This window comes from Hirundo rustica, chromosome 4 (assembly GCF_015227805.2).
Source record: "Hirundo rustica isolate bHirRus1 chromosome 4, bHirRus1.pri.v3, whole genome shotgun sequence".
Lineage (NCBI taxonomy): Eukaryota > Metazoa > Chordata > Aves > Passeriformes > Hirundinidae > Hirundo > Hirundo rustica.
Window position 1 is genome coordinate 64,404,234 of NC_053453.1, and position 17,218 is coordinate 64,421,451.

Below are 17,218 nucleotides of genomic sequence, written 5' to 3' on the forward strand. Positions count from 1 at the left end.
GTTAACACCAGACTGGATCTGGCTGTTATTACTGCTGTTAATGAAGAACACAGTGCACTTCCAGTTCCAAGCAGTTTCCAAGGACTGCTAAAGATCTGGGATACAATGGTATTTCAGCTATAGCAGCAAGCAGGTAAATTTAAATTATGAAGGCCAAATAGGTTCTGATTTAATTATTGTGGTACTCCATAGACATTACCAGAACACAATAATTTTTTTCTTTCCCCATCCCTACAGCCTGGAAATACTCAATAATCCCAAATCAAATGCTGACTTGGAGAAAAGGACAGTGGTACCAGCTTGTAACTACAAGTTAAAAAACTTTCTTGCAGCACCCTGTGAAAGTCAGTCTAGTAGCATTATGGGACAGATCTGTAACAGTCATTGCTCCACACAAATTAGTGCAGTTTTTTTTATACCATGATAACTTGTTTTCATCCATGTTCGCTTTTAGGTGAAAAACAACTGCCAGGATTATCACAACAGTGTGCACTCATTTATAATGGCTTTGGGCCCAGATCAAAGCTGATGAGCCTGAAATTCCTGACAGCTTCATACACCACGGGTTATCAAGAGAACCACACTGTCGCTCTCAGTCCTCCAAACCAGGTCCAGTTTACTAGCAGGTTTTGGCAAATAAAGTTTCGGAGAACAGAAGGTTTCCCTCACCTGTTGTATGGACTGACAGTTTTCTCATTCTGATTTAAAGATTCTGACACTTTTAGGGGAAAAGTTCATTGTTTTATGAATTCAAACACAAAGCTTTTGCTCACTTACACACCACAGGATCTAAATGGCATTGCAGCATAAAATGTTAATATTGTAAGACTGTATCTTTGCCTCGCTGGCTTTTCAGAAGTTTTTCTAGACATTCAAGTGTCTTGGGCTGAAGCAGAAATGATCAGTGAACATTTGGAAGACAGAAAGGAAAGCAGAGGTGTTTAATCACAAGCTGGAGCCTGCTCAAAGGCAAGGACTGGCAAGCTTCCAAGAACGGTGCACCAGACATTCCTCTTTTCTTCCTCCAACTTAGAAGACAAAGCATATTGGGAAATGTTGTTTTTCAAAGAGCCAAGATGTTGCCAACTTGCTTATTTCTCTTTTTCATGTATCTGAGACTGAGGAAACTGGGTTCACAGAAGTTCTGTGCTCATATTTTACGAGCCAAGATGGAGAAGAAGCTTCAGGACAGTGCAACGAATGAAACAAATACAATGTATGAGATACAGTTTCCTTACTTCAATTTTATTACAAATGGCTCTTAGCAGGGAGACCTATGCCTTTCTTTCCAGTTAACTGCAGATTTTAACTAAAATGATTGTTTTGGCACAACAGGACAGTGCAAATGGAAAGAACTAAAACAGGACACAAAACCTAATGTGGAGGCTGGACACAATTTTATAAGGGGTTCATAAATGTGAAATAGGACCATATGTGCTCCCCCATCTTGGGGTGGAAAACCTGGAAGGAACTGCCTATGGCTCACAGTTGGAAGAATGAAAAGCTACAGGCCTGGACTGCTTTAGGATGTTACACATGAGCAAAGTGAAACAGTTCTCCAAGCATGTTTAGCAGCTTTTGCATCAAGTCCAATGGTCTTTTCCTTTATGTCCCTTTCTCTTTCAAACTTTTCCATTTGCTTCCTTGACAGGATCTCAGCATGTCACACACGTCTTTGCCCTCGAACATGTCTTGCAACACAAACTTCCTTCTTTTGGGCACTTTGCCTGCTGCTGGGATCCCTTCACAAGGCTAGAGATGAAGAAGGATGTTTGCCTTCTCTTCCCTCAATGAAACAATTCGTAACATCCCTTCCTCTGTGAGCTGGTCCATGCAAGATGCTAGGAGAACAGAGAAATCAAAGGAACAATTATTAATATAGGAAGGGTTATTAAAGCTCTAGTTCCTCATATTTTCCATCCCACTGTTCAGCTCTCAAATTTCAATCCCATATTCTCCTCCCAGACAAGATAATCTCAAATGTCATCCTTTTTTTTTATTCCAGTTGAGCTACTGACCCATATTGTAGAAAACCTCTTTAATAAAAACACGAGTGAGTACATGTTTTAATAGAAAAGGCTAGCTTTTTAAATTCAGCTAAATTAATATTTCCACAATTATGCTCTTAGAAGTATTATTTAAGAAAGACAAGAAAGATAACCGGAAAAAGGTATGGACAGTGCTATATGTTCATCCAGTAACATCTGAGCTACTTCTCAAAAGGAAATACTATATACACACATGCTAAGGGAACAATGCATGACTAACATGCATATTACATATAAATACCAGCTGATAATCATAAACCATTTTCAAAATGAACAGAATTTTGCAAGCATGATACATGCCTTTCTTTTGTTTAACAATAAAGTGTAAAAAAGCAGAAAGGACAAAGCTAGAATACTTTTACATCTTCTGCAATTACAAACATTTATAGATGCAACTCTTGAGAAAAGCTCCTAAACAGCAGCTAGTAAATATATTTAAAGGTTAACTTTTTTATGTATGTGAAGTTAAAGATCTCATGGCATTAACCAGTTTTGGTCTCAAGTTTTTTCTTTCTGTTTTCACTTCACAAAAGTAAGATTGCCTGAAATAGTGCACGTATCAAGACAATCCATATTGTTGTAACCTCACAAGCTGCTAAGAATGGACCAATGTGAGGCAAAGGCAGTTGAAAAGCAGGACAATTTAGACTATTAGGATTAGGCCTATATAGTGCCTTTGACATCCACTCGTGTTTAATACAACTGGTATGGACAAGTTTCTTCATGAATTAATGGTTCTAGCCCAGTTACAATTTTGGCTGTACCATGACAAATAATTGACAAGCAGCCTTACCCCCAATCTGCTGCACTAATATCCACAGGATCTAAAGGCAACATTCACTACCATGAAGGAATACTTCTGAATTCACTCGAATCTGCACAAAACAGTACAAGTAAGAACATAATCTCTCTACTTACCAAGTGAGGTTCCCTCTGCAGGACTGTCAATCTGTTTTCCTGGGAGGCATTTTATTTGGTCTTCCATAAAATAGTCTTGGCTGTCCAAAGAATTAATCTTCTAGTTAAGACTCCAGAGGTACCTGTGTAGCTTCCAGTGTGTTTCTGCCTTAGTCTAGGCACAATTTTCACTAATCCAAGAGAGCCTCTCTGCCACATTCAGCTCAACTCCACACAGCACACGTGTCCTGGGAATGGTTTTCTGAAGGCTTCTGTATTTGATGTTCTTAATAAATATGCACCAGATTTCTTGAGTGTGATACACATCCCTGAGTTACTCTTCCCTGGACATTTGCTCAACTGCCTAATGGTGGATGGTGTAATTGATCTCTGCTACTGGGAACATAATTTAAACATGGTGTCCTATCTCTTCTTGGAGAAAGAGTCCAGGATCTTTGTTGGAAACACAGGGGGATGGTGAGTTTTAGGGGTCTGCTTTTACAAAACTTGGAGCTGCAGCAAACAGATGCTATTGGAATACCCCAACATGAACAGGAAGAAGACAGCTAGTCTGGAGATACTAAAGCAGTGTATGTGAAAAAGCTACTAAAGCAGTGTTATGAACCTGGAATTGGCACCTGTTCATATCAGCCTTATAGTAATGTGGTTTATTTTGAAACTGAGGTATGTCACTTCAAGGCATAAAAAATGTAGTTTGATAACCAGCTAAAAGAATCTGTGAGGATGTAACTTTGGTTTGTATTAATTTTAAGCATAAAATCTTTCCAGTTTAGACCAGGTCTAAGCTATCATGTGGAACAAGTCAGTTTTAACAGGTAATGCCCCAATTCTACAGGCAGTTACACATACATTTAACCTAGGCTCATTACTAATTCACAGAATTTGTGTGAATGAAAACATTCACTTCTTTTAAGTTAAGCATACGTAGATATAATTTCATGAGAAGCTGGATTACAAGAATGCAGACCTACAGAGCAGTATTTTGAGTGTTTCTTAGCACAGTACTGAAATGTTACGTTATTAAACAGCAGGAATGAGTTCATACCCAATAGAATCTGAGGGGGGCACTGAGGGGTATGATCCAGATGCTGGGGTGGTCTCTCCTAAGGAGGCCTCCTCCGGTGGTATGGGGTGATGTTCAAAGAACTTGGAGACAAACAGCAAACTGTGAGGCAAGAACAAAACAAAAACAACCTAACTTGTGCAAAACCCAGAAGTTTTACAATACAATACTCAAAAGACTACAAAAAAGACCCCAAACCCCAAAAATCCCATTGATTGAATTCTAAATTTAGCAATAGAGATTACACTAACACATTAAATCTGCAAGATTTGTTAAAAGTCTTATTTACTTTACAGAGGATAAAAAGATCATTCCTTAAATATAAACTTTGTGGAAATTAATTTTTTAATCTTATAGCTGGAATTGCTAACACCTGGTTCTTCAAGAATGCACAACTTATATCTTTGAGTGCATAAACTCACACCCTGAGTACAAACTCAAGAGATGCCAATGGAAACAGTTACAAATACCAAAATAAACTGAAATGAAATTCATTCTTGGGGAGAAAAATAGCATTTAAAATTATTCCTTATACACATTTGAAAGACTTAATAGCCTCCACTGAAACTAATCAAACAGAACAGAGCCAGTTTACACCAGATCGTAAAACTACACCGAAGACTAACACAAATAGATCGGTAACTCAGTCCAAGAACACTGGACTGTTTGGGTCATTCTCTTTTATGTTTCTTACCAGGCATTAATCTTGCTAGCAGATTTATTTTCAATTATTGTAAAACCAATTGCAATTGCACTATAATCAACTAATGTCTCTTAACATTTTTTTCAGGTTGAAGAGAATAAACCCACAGCTAAATTCTTCACAGGGCCCTAGCAATCACACAATAAAGAACCAGTTTTGATTAATAATAACAACTGTGAACAATGAGAAGTCTGTCTGATACAGTCAAGTGCTCAGCAACCCTATTCATGACTCAAAAAAAGCACTTCATAGACCAGCAAAGAAATATGAACTGGTTGCCTGAGCTAGCCACAGAAAGAGTATGAATTAAGCAGTCTCACAAGAACAGCTGAACTCCTGTTTTTTTTTTTTCAGGCACCTCCTCTGACTTCCTGAATTACAGATTTCACACAAGAAATCACTGACAGCTGTACACTCATTAGAAGGTTCAACTTGAAGATCAATTGTGATTACTTACTCAAGTTGGTCATAATTAACACACATCAGTGGCACTTCTGTACTACAGCGCTGGTGAAATTTGTAGCCACAAGTCTGGCAGCGGAACCCCTGGAAAAGCAGCTTTCGACAGAAGTCGCAGAACGCTAACGTGAAGAACGTTTTTCGTACCTACATTGTTCAAAAACAGCCACAATTACCTAGAGTCCTTCTGTAAGCCCAAGATAGGCTTTGCTTTTACCTCGCTCAAGCGCACTGACAAGCCGCTTTTGTGATGCTGGAGCTACAGTTTTATGTATCAAATATATTTACATAAAAGATTGTCTCCTTTTTGAAACAAGTTTCCATGAATTAAAACTTTCTTTCAACTATTTCTTGGAACTAATGTTTAACTTCACTAGCAGCAAGAATAAGAGCAAAAATCCTGAAGCAAAACTTCACTATTATCATGCTAGACACAAACATCGAGAACTTATTTGGATACAACCTATAAAAACAAAAGCTGCTGAAATATTATTTCAATTCTAACTTTTCCAGAAGCCAAAGAACATTTCTACCTGATATTCACAGGACTGGAAATATACACTGGCATACATTATATATATATATATATATATATATATATATGGCTTCAATGTGTGGTAACACATATAGTTGTAATTTTGACTACCGAAACTCAGAAACATTCAGAATCACAAAAGGGTGATCATGCATTCTCCCCAAATTACTGGGGGGGAAATAATTTAGTTAATTTCCAAATTTAGCAATTCCTAGTATAAAAATCCATTCTCAGTTCTATTACTACATGTAATAATCAGAATTTCAGAGGGATATAAAAAAATGTTAAGCCTACTAGAGCTCACCTAACTAGCCATAACCCAAACCCTGTTTGAGTTAAAAAGGTAGAATCAGATTGCAGAGAGAAATTTGCTTTGTTTTAAGCTGAAATCAAAGGTCTTTCTTCTCAGTGTGACAAACATAATTTTCAGGATTTTGTAGGTAGCTGGAAATATTTAGACAGATTCTGTTTAGCAGCTTCCATTTACTTGGTGCCTTATCAGGTCAAAACATATTTGTGCACTGCATCACTGATGATGTCAGCACTGCTCTGGGAATAGTTAGTTCATTAGTTAATTGCTGCTGCAGAGCCAGCAGGGAGGCCCAGAATACATTTTATAGATACAGCAATACAAAAATAGTAGATTATTATTACAGCTCTGCAATGCAGTGCTGATATAAACCCCCTACATTTATAGATTTTAGAGGGTGTATTCCAACAAAACATGAAATTTTTAAGGGTGATCAAGTACTCTAGCATCACTTATTTCAAATACAATGCAAATTCACTTGAGCTACTGTGATTAAAAACTTCTTTTGTAACTCCCACCACATCCCACAGATGCAAAATATTCCAAGTTGGTAATTTGAATTTGAAAGTACAAAGTCGATGTAACCCCACTCAACATCTCGCAAAACTCAGTACATACGAAATTGTGTGTCGTGAGTGGCACATTCTCCAGAACTTCCACATGCAACTCCTCTCCCGTGAGCCAGGAAATGTCTGTGTCCCAGCCAATTGGCTTCTTCTCTCTAAAGTGCAAATAAGCCTCTCATTAGCATCAGCACACAAGCCCTTGCATGCCTCTTGCCAAAGTTGTGAAATCAGCTAAAAAGTTACACTGTGGGGGGTTGCTACCCAGTCTGATTGCAGGAAATGTCAGAAGCAAGACCTTAGGCTCAGTAGGTAGCAAACAAAGCACACCTTCCCTGGACAAACTGCAGGAAGGAAATGCACTGTTTCAACCTGCTCCAGTAGTGGGCAATTCCTTGTTCCTTATGTGGCATATGGCTTTTTGATCAAAAAATGTGCTTGTGAAGGTACCTGTTGTGTAAGAGTTCCACAGAGATGGCTAATTGTGCACATGAAGATAATACACAAATTTTTAGGGCTGAAATCACTTTTTTTTTCCTCCCAAGGGAACTCTGTCTTTAGTTAAGAATGCATTATTGCCAAATGAAACAAAAACAAGTTAACACAACCTATTTAATAATTGTTTGGTTAGCACGAGTTTGATTAATGAGTCTTTTGCCATAATCTCATATTACTCAGTATTATGCTCGAGCCATTTCCTAGAAGTTAGACATTCTTTTCAACATGTCTGTGATGTGCAAATTGTTCAGTGCATAATATCATAAAATTCAGATAGAACTGGCCATCCTGGGTAGCTCCAGTAAGAGATTCTAAGAGCAAAAAAGCATCCCACATAAACCGTACCCATCTTGTATTCTGTAAACAGCACAACATTCTGGAATGAGACCTCTCATCATCAGCGCTTTTTTTAGGCTGTCTCGGACTGTCACTCCACATCTTGCTGGAACCTAGAGGTCAAATACAAAAAAAATGAGTTAAAACAATTTCCAATTTATCCCCCCAAACTGATGCAAACATTTTGACCCTCAAGTGCTAAAACTTGCTCTTCAGGCTGCTTTACAGAATTGTAGGTTAGAGTTTTCCAAAACGCTTTTTGTCCCAAGGAAAATTTTATTGCTGAATAGTATATGAGGAAAAGGGCTCAGATAGAAGAGATGACAACCCTACACTTCTATTAGCATCTGGAACACAATCTTCACTCAACTCCAAAAGTGAATTACCAGCTTTCTCAGCTGGAAGAAACTGGAGCCATAGCACACAGATAGCTAATAACTACATACAGCTTTAATTTTACAGGCTTGCCTGAACATAAGTGGGGAAATATGCCAAGTGAAATTAAGTAAAGGAACTAACTTGGACTGCACTCAGAAAAACATTACAATAAAATGTAAATATTTTATTTTCTATTTCTAAAACAGAAGATAAGCATGCAAACAAGTCAAACAAAACAGTCATCTGAGTCAGGAGACCATCACCTCTCACTTTAACCTATATTTGTAACTCTAGAGTTATGTCTTATATGAAAAACATATTGCTCTCTTCTGTTTCCTGGCTTGAAAAGTTTACATAACTAACAGGATGGGAAGAATAGAGGAGCACATTAGAACTAGCCAAATCAAGAACTGTGTACTATGTAAAGGTATTTTCCTCGCCTCTACTCTAATTGTGGGCATATCTTTCACAAGTGAGTAGATCACCTCTAGGTATACCTATGATTTAACAGTGTACAGTGTCAAGCCATAAACAAGAAGAATACATGATCTGGTGATTAAGTGTAGTTAAGGTACTGAATATTATCCACTAAGTATTTTTGGAACTCAGCTGTGAAAATTTGTAAGGCTTCAAGCACTGTACACACTGGGATATCTCCTATAAGCATGGACAATAAACTCAGATCAGAAGAAAACCCCACAAACTTAACAAACCTGACAAGTCTGTCTGAACACCTGAAACTCAAATCTAACTTGCAAGTGGCTTAAACCAGAGCACTCGGTAGCCAAAAGCAGTCTTTTAATCAGCTTCAAATGGCTTTGGATCCGTGCCTAGTTTTTGTTCCCTGCATCTAAATTTCCATGGGTATTTAGGGGCTCTATGTCATACTTAAGCATGACAGTGCAAAGTAGCAGCCTGTTTCAAGCAGCTTTGTGAAGAGCAGTTGAGGCTGCAACACTGTATGTTGCATTTCTACAACTCAAACATATGTGCTTTCAGAAGACACAAAGGAGTATTTTGCTTCACCATCTTCCTCCCATTAAGATGAGAGTGCCTCTTAACAGGATATTTGTGCAATTCTGGTCAACACATACATTTTAAAAAGATGATTTTTCTTAATTCCTTGAAAAAAACATCCTATAGCATACTACTTTACAATCTTGATACTCAGCGTTAGGTGACTTTGGTTTACACATTGCCTTCTTTTTTAATGCATCTTTTTATTACTCCAAGCTTACTCCTTAGTAAGGAACTCCTCTCCTTTCTCCAAGGATGGAGGGTGTGACTCATATTCTTTCATACAAATGTTGAGTCTAAATTATGATTGTTGTATTGATACAGCAAAACATGTGTTAAAGATTTCTCTTGATCTACAAAAGTGGTTAGAAATTATAAGAGAAGTTGTATTATGAATTCCGTATTACATTACTTATAAATTGCACAGTATTGATTCTGCTCGTAGAACTCATGTGCCATTCTAATAATAAATTCTGTGCTACACTAATCATATATCTTGTCAAGAAAATAACCCTTCAACTGTCCCCCATGATTTAGTGCCATCATCATTCTGCCAAAGATCCCTAAAAGAACCTGTCTGTCCCCTCAGTGTCCTTCCCCTCGCCTCCAACATATATATTTCCAAATAAAAGTAAATATTTTAAAAATCTGACTAAAATCCCTGAGTATTTCAGGTGTGCTCCAACCTCCCACACACATTAGATCCAACCATGAGCCATTTGATGGAGGAAGCAAGCGTTCTTTGGCTCAAAGCTATATTTCCTCTAAGTATAGCTCCTTGTGGATTGAGGTTGAGTCCCCATAGACAATTCAGGTCTACCTTTGCAGCGACCTCAGTCACTTCACCACTGATAGCCACAGCGGCAGAAGAAACTGAAATACTGCAAAGGGGGCAGATAGATGACGGGGACAAAAATGGGAAGGAAATGAGCCAGGAAAGAGGTTGGGCATGAAGGAGAAATGGGAGGAGAGGGTCAGGACAAACTTCAAGAACTGAACGTAGAGGGGAAGCATGTGTATACCGGACGAGGGAATTGGGATCAGCTGGTTGGTGGGAATCAAACAAGTAAGACAGAGGGAGGGCAGACTGAAGAGCTGAGGCTGAGGGCAGGGAAAAAAAAAGATGTGATGAACCACCTTGCAGGGAGAACAGTTTGCCAGCACCTGGGGAAGTACTGGAAGTACATCCTGAACAGGAAGCTTTCAAGCTGTGACTGGGAGAAAAGGGTGCTTGTTTTGGACATGGAACATCAGGGGGAAAGATGCGCCCAAGAGCAGCAATAGAACCCAGCACGGAGTAGGAAGAGGTTCTAGCTTAGGCAGAAAATGCCAACGGAGTTAAGTATTGGAAGAAACCAGGTTAGTAAAATCTTGACCTGTGTTGGGGGGGGGAACAGGACAAGGAGGAAAAGTCAAGCAGTAGGAAGATGACTAACATTAAGGAAGAGATAAGCAGTCTTGTGGTCACTGGAAAACATTTTCTTCCTCCAGCACTGATCTTCCATAAATGATGACAACATCCTTCAGTAACTCATGACGCAAAGAAATGCATCATGAACCTCAACGTTCCTATGCTATTAATTAATTACACTGGTGCAATTTGTCTTCCTTAAAATTTTGTCAAAAAAGACTTATGAAATTACAGGGTTTAAGAGATCAATAAAATCGGAAATGCAAACTCTCAAAATTTGGGAAGTATCAGAATGAAGGTTACCTACAGCAACACAAGTGCTATAGAACTATGAAAAATATGCATTAAACATCCTGCTCACTTATCATTTGCTGTTCCTCAGTATTATTATCCCAAGTCCTCTTCATTAAAATCCAAGCCATATTTATGCAGCTTGCAATTAGAAACATGGGTAGAACATTTGTTCTTTTCACTAACATTTGCATCAAGATCTAGCTAAAACTCAAAGAATTGTTTTCGTTACTTTCAAAAACCATAATGATCCTGAATCAGTCTCACATTTAGAACATTCTCTTACAGAACTCCTAGGCAGAGACATAAGGCCAAATTAAAAGAACTTAGTGCTAGAATAAGTCCCTGTAGTATTGATTAATCATTTTCCCACACTGGTACAGCACGGTCTATCACCATCTGTGCATGTAGCCCTTCAGCCCCCTCCTTCAGTCCCTTACTAGTGCCTGCTGTAAAGCACAAACCTCACCCTGGAATGCATTCTCTCTGAAACCTCTTCTTGCCCCCGGCTTCTTTTCACCCCCAAATTATGGCAGAGTTAAAGAAAAAGCTGGTTCCAAGAAAGTGTTTGGAGACCAACTCAAGTCATCAGAAAAACAAAAACCAAAACTGGCTCTTTTTCCTGGCTAACAGACTCCTGCTGACTCCAAAGCAGGAGTTTTGGAAGAGCTTTGCTCTCACCCCCGGGCAGAGGGAGGGTGTGTGGCCCCAGAGCCTGGGAGGAGGGCAGGGAGCAGGAGCCCCGCACGGCGCAGCCCCCGAGCGCCTGCCAGGAGCCGGCAGCTCGGGCACGGCAGGAAGGCACCAAAGAGGCTTTATCAATTCCATCAAGAGTTCTGCCAGGATTCCCACAGAGCACTTTAACTGAATCACATCAGCATTTTTTAACAAAATCAGTTCCCCAGGAGAAAAATTCTCATCTGCTCCAAAACACACAGCACTCTTCCGTCTGCAACGCAATAAACTGAACAAAGTTGGCATTTTATTGAAACATAGAATGTTTAATATTATTTAAAATCCATTTTGTTTACACTGATCCATTATCTCTTGATCTCTCTGTTTTATAACTAAGAAAATCCAAATGTTTCACAATGAGTTTCACCTAGAAACTCATGTTACTGAGCTAGGGGATGTACTTTCAAATTGTGATTGTAACCTTCTTTTTAGGTTACTTACATACCTAAGAATCGTAGATCAGAAAAGGCTTGTTTTTATATGAATTAGAAAGCTGATTCAGCAAGCAACTTTCTAAAGTGAAAAGTATCAAAGTGTGGGCTATATAACACTAAGAAACAGTACAGAAGCTGCCAACACAGACTGCAAGGTGTGTTCAGTGTGTAGATTAATAATATACCAGAGAAGATAGTTTACTTGGCATCCTAAATTGGGCAAGTACCAATTCAGGGAGACACCAAAACACATGCTCAAGTTTGCAAATGTTAAACCACAAGGAAAATTATTCCAGATTGCATAAATTCTCAAAGCAGTCTTCTTACTACCTACACAGACTAAACAGAACTATATCCCTTAATGTCCTCATTTTTTTTTTTTCCTCACCTGAACTATTTCTAGGGACAGTAAGTATTTGTAACAATATTATTGATATATATTTAGTACTGCAGCCACAAGTACTTAAGCAATGCATAATAAATCATCTACTTCTGTAAATCAGGTCATTCCAGGTTCAGTAAGAAATTCAGGGCTACGTCCCTAAATAACTCTTAAATCACTTTTCTAACATCAGACTAGAAACTGGCATAATCTCAGTAAGTTAAAAATGCATCCTTACACCACTGTAGTTTCCAATGTTTTAGAGCAATAAAGAGACTGAGAAGCACTCCAAAGAAGCAATGCAAATGTATTCTCTGAAAGTGGAGAGGCTGGTCAGCCCTAAATATCCAGTATTATACTTCTCAGAACTAGTCAACTGGCTTTATTTTTCCCTCAGCCTGGCACTGTTGTTCAGCTCACTTTAGCCAAGTGTAATGTATGTATGGTATGTAAGGTATGTGTAACATACCTTAGAGCTTCAGAGCAATTCCAAACAATCAAGTAAACTACTGGGTGCAGTAGTGGAAATATGCCAAGTGGAATGGGATTTGAAATATCACTTCAAAGTATTTATTTGTTTACCACACCCTTAAAGATCACACTTTTTTCCTCTCCCTACCTGATACCCAGGACTAAAAAATTTCAGCCACACGTTCAGAGAATTCAATGCGTTGGGAGAAAACGAGGCTAAACCATACTTTTGCCAAATAATTCGTTTGCCCTTCCAACATGTCAGGTTTTCTGGTAAAATCCAAACATGAGATCCACATCCAATTTCTCATCTTCCCTATGGAGGACAAATATTTCACCAAATCAGTCAGCTACTTCTTAGAGCACTAACAGGTAAAATTACCCTCCTTTGTGGCAAAAAGGACATAAGATGACACTGAACATCGCATTCTCCAGAAAACAAAGAACACAGCTTTCAGAAACAGCTCTTCTGGATATCAGGACATGAAGCTCTGTCCAACTTCCAGGAGAAAACAGCAAGAAAATACATTCTTAATGAAGCATATTAGTGAGACAAATGAGAGGCAGTTTCATTGCATTAAAGCTTGTTTCCAAGGGAAATTGAACAGAATTTCCCCATTTTACAAAGCTGTTACCATTCAATCAAAAGCTTTCAATTTAACTTGCAAAGCCATGGGTTACCAGCACCCACTGGCACCTCCAATGCAATTAAGTGTACTCATAACACAACAGACTCATTTATGTCAGTGCAGAAATATTTTCTCAAGAACACATCATCTTTCAACCACACTGGCTGAAATCTGCTGTGCCTAATCAATGGCCTGCACATATTATTTTTCAAGCTTTTGAGAGACAGCTCCCAAGCTGTGTTCCGAACAACATTGATCGTCTTAAAGGGGACAGTAGAGAGCAGATCATCTTTGCATTTTAGTTAAGAGTGAATACCAGTGGCAGAAACTGTGAAGGCTGACAATGGCCTACTAGTAAAATAAAGTTTGGAATATATGGCTTTAGACTTCAGACTTGTGAGAAATGCTCATCTAGAAAAATATCTGTAGCCACTATATGGGCATGAAACCCCAGGACCTTGTGGTTTCTGTTCAGTAGACAAAAAAGTCAGCTGGCTGCTCTCCAAACCAAAACCCACACCCAATGCATATTTAAGGTACAAAACAGTTTAAATAAATCTTTGTAATAGGTCAGACCAAGAGCTCACTTTTGTAGAGTCCTGTCTCAGCTGATCACACTCCAACCGCTTTAAAAATGGTGTGGGGGCAAGAAGCTACAGCAGAAGGGCTAAAATTCACATCCTGCTCTAAACTTTTGCAACTGATCCTAAAACCAAATGGATACTTCCATCTTCAGGTAGTATGTACATTCTCTACAAGTATTAAAACTCATGTTGGCTAGTTTGCTTAAACAACACAAGAAGCATGAATTTAAGTATTACTTACTAGACATGGAATCGAAACATTTATTATGGTCATTTTCAGATTTGTGACTTGCATTCCATTTCACTGAGTGCCTGCCTAGCATATTATGAAGTAAAGGAAGCATGCTCATTTTTTCCATCATCCATCTCATAAGGAATCACTAAACACTCCTTACTTGAGTAAAAACCAGCCATCAATGTTGCACATAGCATTCCAAATGACAAGTCATCAGTTTTACAATGGCAAGTTTTCAATATTGTTTCGCTTTGCAATCTAAGACAGTGTGTCAAAAAAACTGTAGTAGATTATTCTCTTTTCAACACATATGCCTTTGAATTTATCCAGTGTTTGAGAGTAGCTTGTGGTGAGTTATCCCTGGCAGACAGCTAAGCACCACCCAGCTGGTTGCTCACTCCCCCCTCAGTGGGAGGGGAGAAGAGAATTAGAAGGACAAAAGAAAGAAAACTTCTGAGGAAAGATAAAAGACAATTTAATCAGTGATGGAATAAATTTTCCTAGTGATTCAGAAGTATCAAGTGAAGTTTACTTGAAAGTAGACTACCATTTACTTCATGTCACCAGACAGTTAATAAGATGCATAAAATTCCAAAGTATTCAGATACATTCAGCAACCAGCCACTGGCATAGGCTAAAAATAAACTCAATTTCTGCTGCATGTTTGATATAACATGGGAGATTTTAATTGTATTTTTGATTAGAAAAACCTAATCATGTCAAACCAGGTGTATAATTAAAAGCAAGAAACTGGTTTATTCAGCTGCCTGAACATCCCTTCTCTGAATTTTCCTTATACTTGACAGGTGAAACTGGTAGGGCAGCTTAAATGCCTGCAGAAATCCAGTGCTTACTACTCAGCAAGCTTGAGGCAAAAACTCACAACATAAACTACAGAAAGCAAGATGCAAAACTGAACTCAAAAGAAACGAATCAAGTATCAGATTTAAAAGCAGAATATTTGAAGGATCCCAGTTGTGCATGCATGATGAGTTAATTTATGCAAAGAATTTACATAAAATAAAAATAGCTTATTCTTCTAGTCTTCATGACTGCAGAGATCACATGATTGCTTGCCTAATTAAAAGGCAGATGTACTAATAAACCAAGGTGTGACAAGAGTGAGACACTTAAGAATTGTCCCCATGCACAGCGTTCTCAGTCTTGTTTAGTTCCTTTAACTCTTGAACATACAAGTTGTCGCTTTTAAAAACGCAGTCTCACATTCACATTTTGAGAACCTCCATTAACTTTCCAATGTATGTCTAACTATGAGATGCATGTGAAGCATACCAACCAAAAAAACAAGTGGAAAAGCTTTACTGGCCCAGATTTATGCTGAGTTTTTACACAAAGCACCTCTAATTACTCTTAAACTTCAAAATAAAGCAAAACAAAGAACAACCAAAGTATTCTAGAACCCACACAATATTCTGTAATTGAACATCGAAGAAAGGGTAACTTTTTTGTTACCTGAAGCATTACTTTCAATTTAGAAGCTACTATGGAAATTTTTTGACCTTGTGGTGGGTGATAACACACAATGATTCGATTGTTATCAAGAATCTGCAGGCAGCTGAAATATTTGGAGGCCACCAAGCTTTCCCAAAGCATGTACAGCCTTTTTTTTTTTTTTCTTTTGGTCCCCCTTGCTCCACTGTCCCCAGTCAGACCAGTACAGACAGAAAAATCCACTCCTTGCTCATGCTGACACAAAGAGACAGGGCACTAGGGAAAGGATGGGAGAAGATCCACTAAAAGTGCAACTGGGGAGAGCAGTGGAAACACCTTACCACCCTCACAGCTGCTCCACCAAGGCCAGAAGACATGTAGGGAACATTTCCTCTGGAAGCTGGTAAAAAATGTGCAGAAGGCAGCAACAGACCACAGAGATCAAGCACAAGACCCACCACCGCCTGATGTCTTTCAAATGGCCATCATTCCTTACACTTAAACACTGTTTTCCTGTAACTTTCCATGCCCTGTATCATCATTCAGGAGAGCTCATTTGTTTTCAGACTGCTTTTCCCCTACTCTAAATACTTGTCTAGAAGGGATTTCTTGGGTAATCAAAATCATTCAGGGCTGCTACTCATCAAGTTGTATGATCTTGCTCATAAAGTACTTGAGTTAGAAGCCCTCTTACTGCATTCTCCTCTTTCCTAGAATTTTCTCCTTCCTTCCTTTTATTAGGACTTCACCACAACATCAAAAACCTTCTAATACTGTTCCTCTGCAGAGTTATGACCAGCTTTAGCTACTTGTTTTTATACCAGGCCTTGGGTTAAACGACTTTTCTCAGAAGCCCTTATTTCACTCAGTATGAAGTAGCATGTGGCAGATGTAAAGACCAATACAGAACACCATTACTCACACTACACAAAACCACACCCAAGGAATTCCTAACCACAAAATACAAATTTCTAGTATCCACAGCAGGCATTTAATGGAGGCTGAACAAAGGGTTTCCAAATAGAAAACACTTAAACCCATAAAATTCCTGAGTGACAAATAGCTCAAATTTGGAAGACAACCCATGGAAAATATCATACATGCCTGACCTATTCTTGTGCCCTTTCATTGTGACAGAGAGATATTCCAGATACATCCACAAAATGTTTACTTCATTACAGGTTTCAGAAAACTTTCCTCCAAGAGAGGAAACCAGCCTCACCTGATAGGCCACAGGAAAACTGTCTAAGAGTTCCTGCTAGTGCCTTAAGGTCTACCGTGAGCAAGCAATCTAATTGAAGAAATCCCTAAATAATTTTAACTATTTCTTCAACTTTCACAGAATAAAAATTAGAACTGGTTTTGCAATTGGAAATGGAGTTTTTTCTTCCTTATCCCAAACCTAACAGTTAAAAACCAATGCACAAAAGATACTTTACCCAGGTCCTCAAAAAACATCCCCCCAATGCCCAAAGGGAAAAAAAAATAATATATATATATATATACATATAAAAATCACACAACTCTAAGCAACCCCACAAAATGCCTAAATCTTGCTCTACATGCAAATACCATATTCCTCTATTCTTTACACTCACAGAAATCTTTTTATACTTATTGCTCAAACTCCTTCAGTTAATTTAAAACTTTTTCAATGCCTTCTTCCTCTTAAATAAACCTGAAGTTAATCCTATTTGTCCCATACCTCTGCATCAGTTGATATTCACCATTCTCCAGGAATTACTGTCCCTTCTCAACAACCAGGT

The 17,218-nt window shown here is 38.5% G+C and overlaps 1 protein-coding gene across 3 annotated transcripts in view; it reads right to left on the bottom strand.

Moving 5' to 3' along the window:
- The window catches only part of BRAF (B-Raf proto-oncogene, serine/threonine kinase), an 83,522-nt gene that overhangs the window by 34,867 nt on the left and 31,437 nt on the right, over nucleotides 1–17,218 (bottom strand). For all 3 annotated transcript variants that reach the window (XM_040061826.2, XM_040061827.2, XM_040061829.2), the window contains exons 4-7: nucleotides 7,443–7,546; nucleotides 6,655–6,757; nucleotides 5,190–5,338; nucleotides 4,012–4,131 (exon numbers count right to left, since the gene is read on the bottom strand). In XM_040061826.2, coding sequence (XP_039917760.1) covers nucleotides 4,012–4,131; nucleotides 5,190–5,338; nucleotides 6,655–6,757; nucleotides 7,443–7,546 — 476 coding nt within the window. The remainder of the gene's footprint in view (nucleotides 1–4,011; nucleotides 4,132–5,189; nucleotides 5,339–6,654; nucleotides 6,758–7,442; nucleotides 7,547–17,218) is intronic.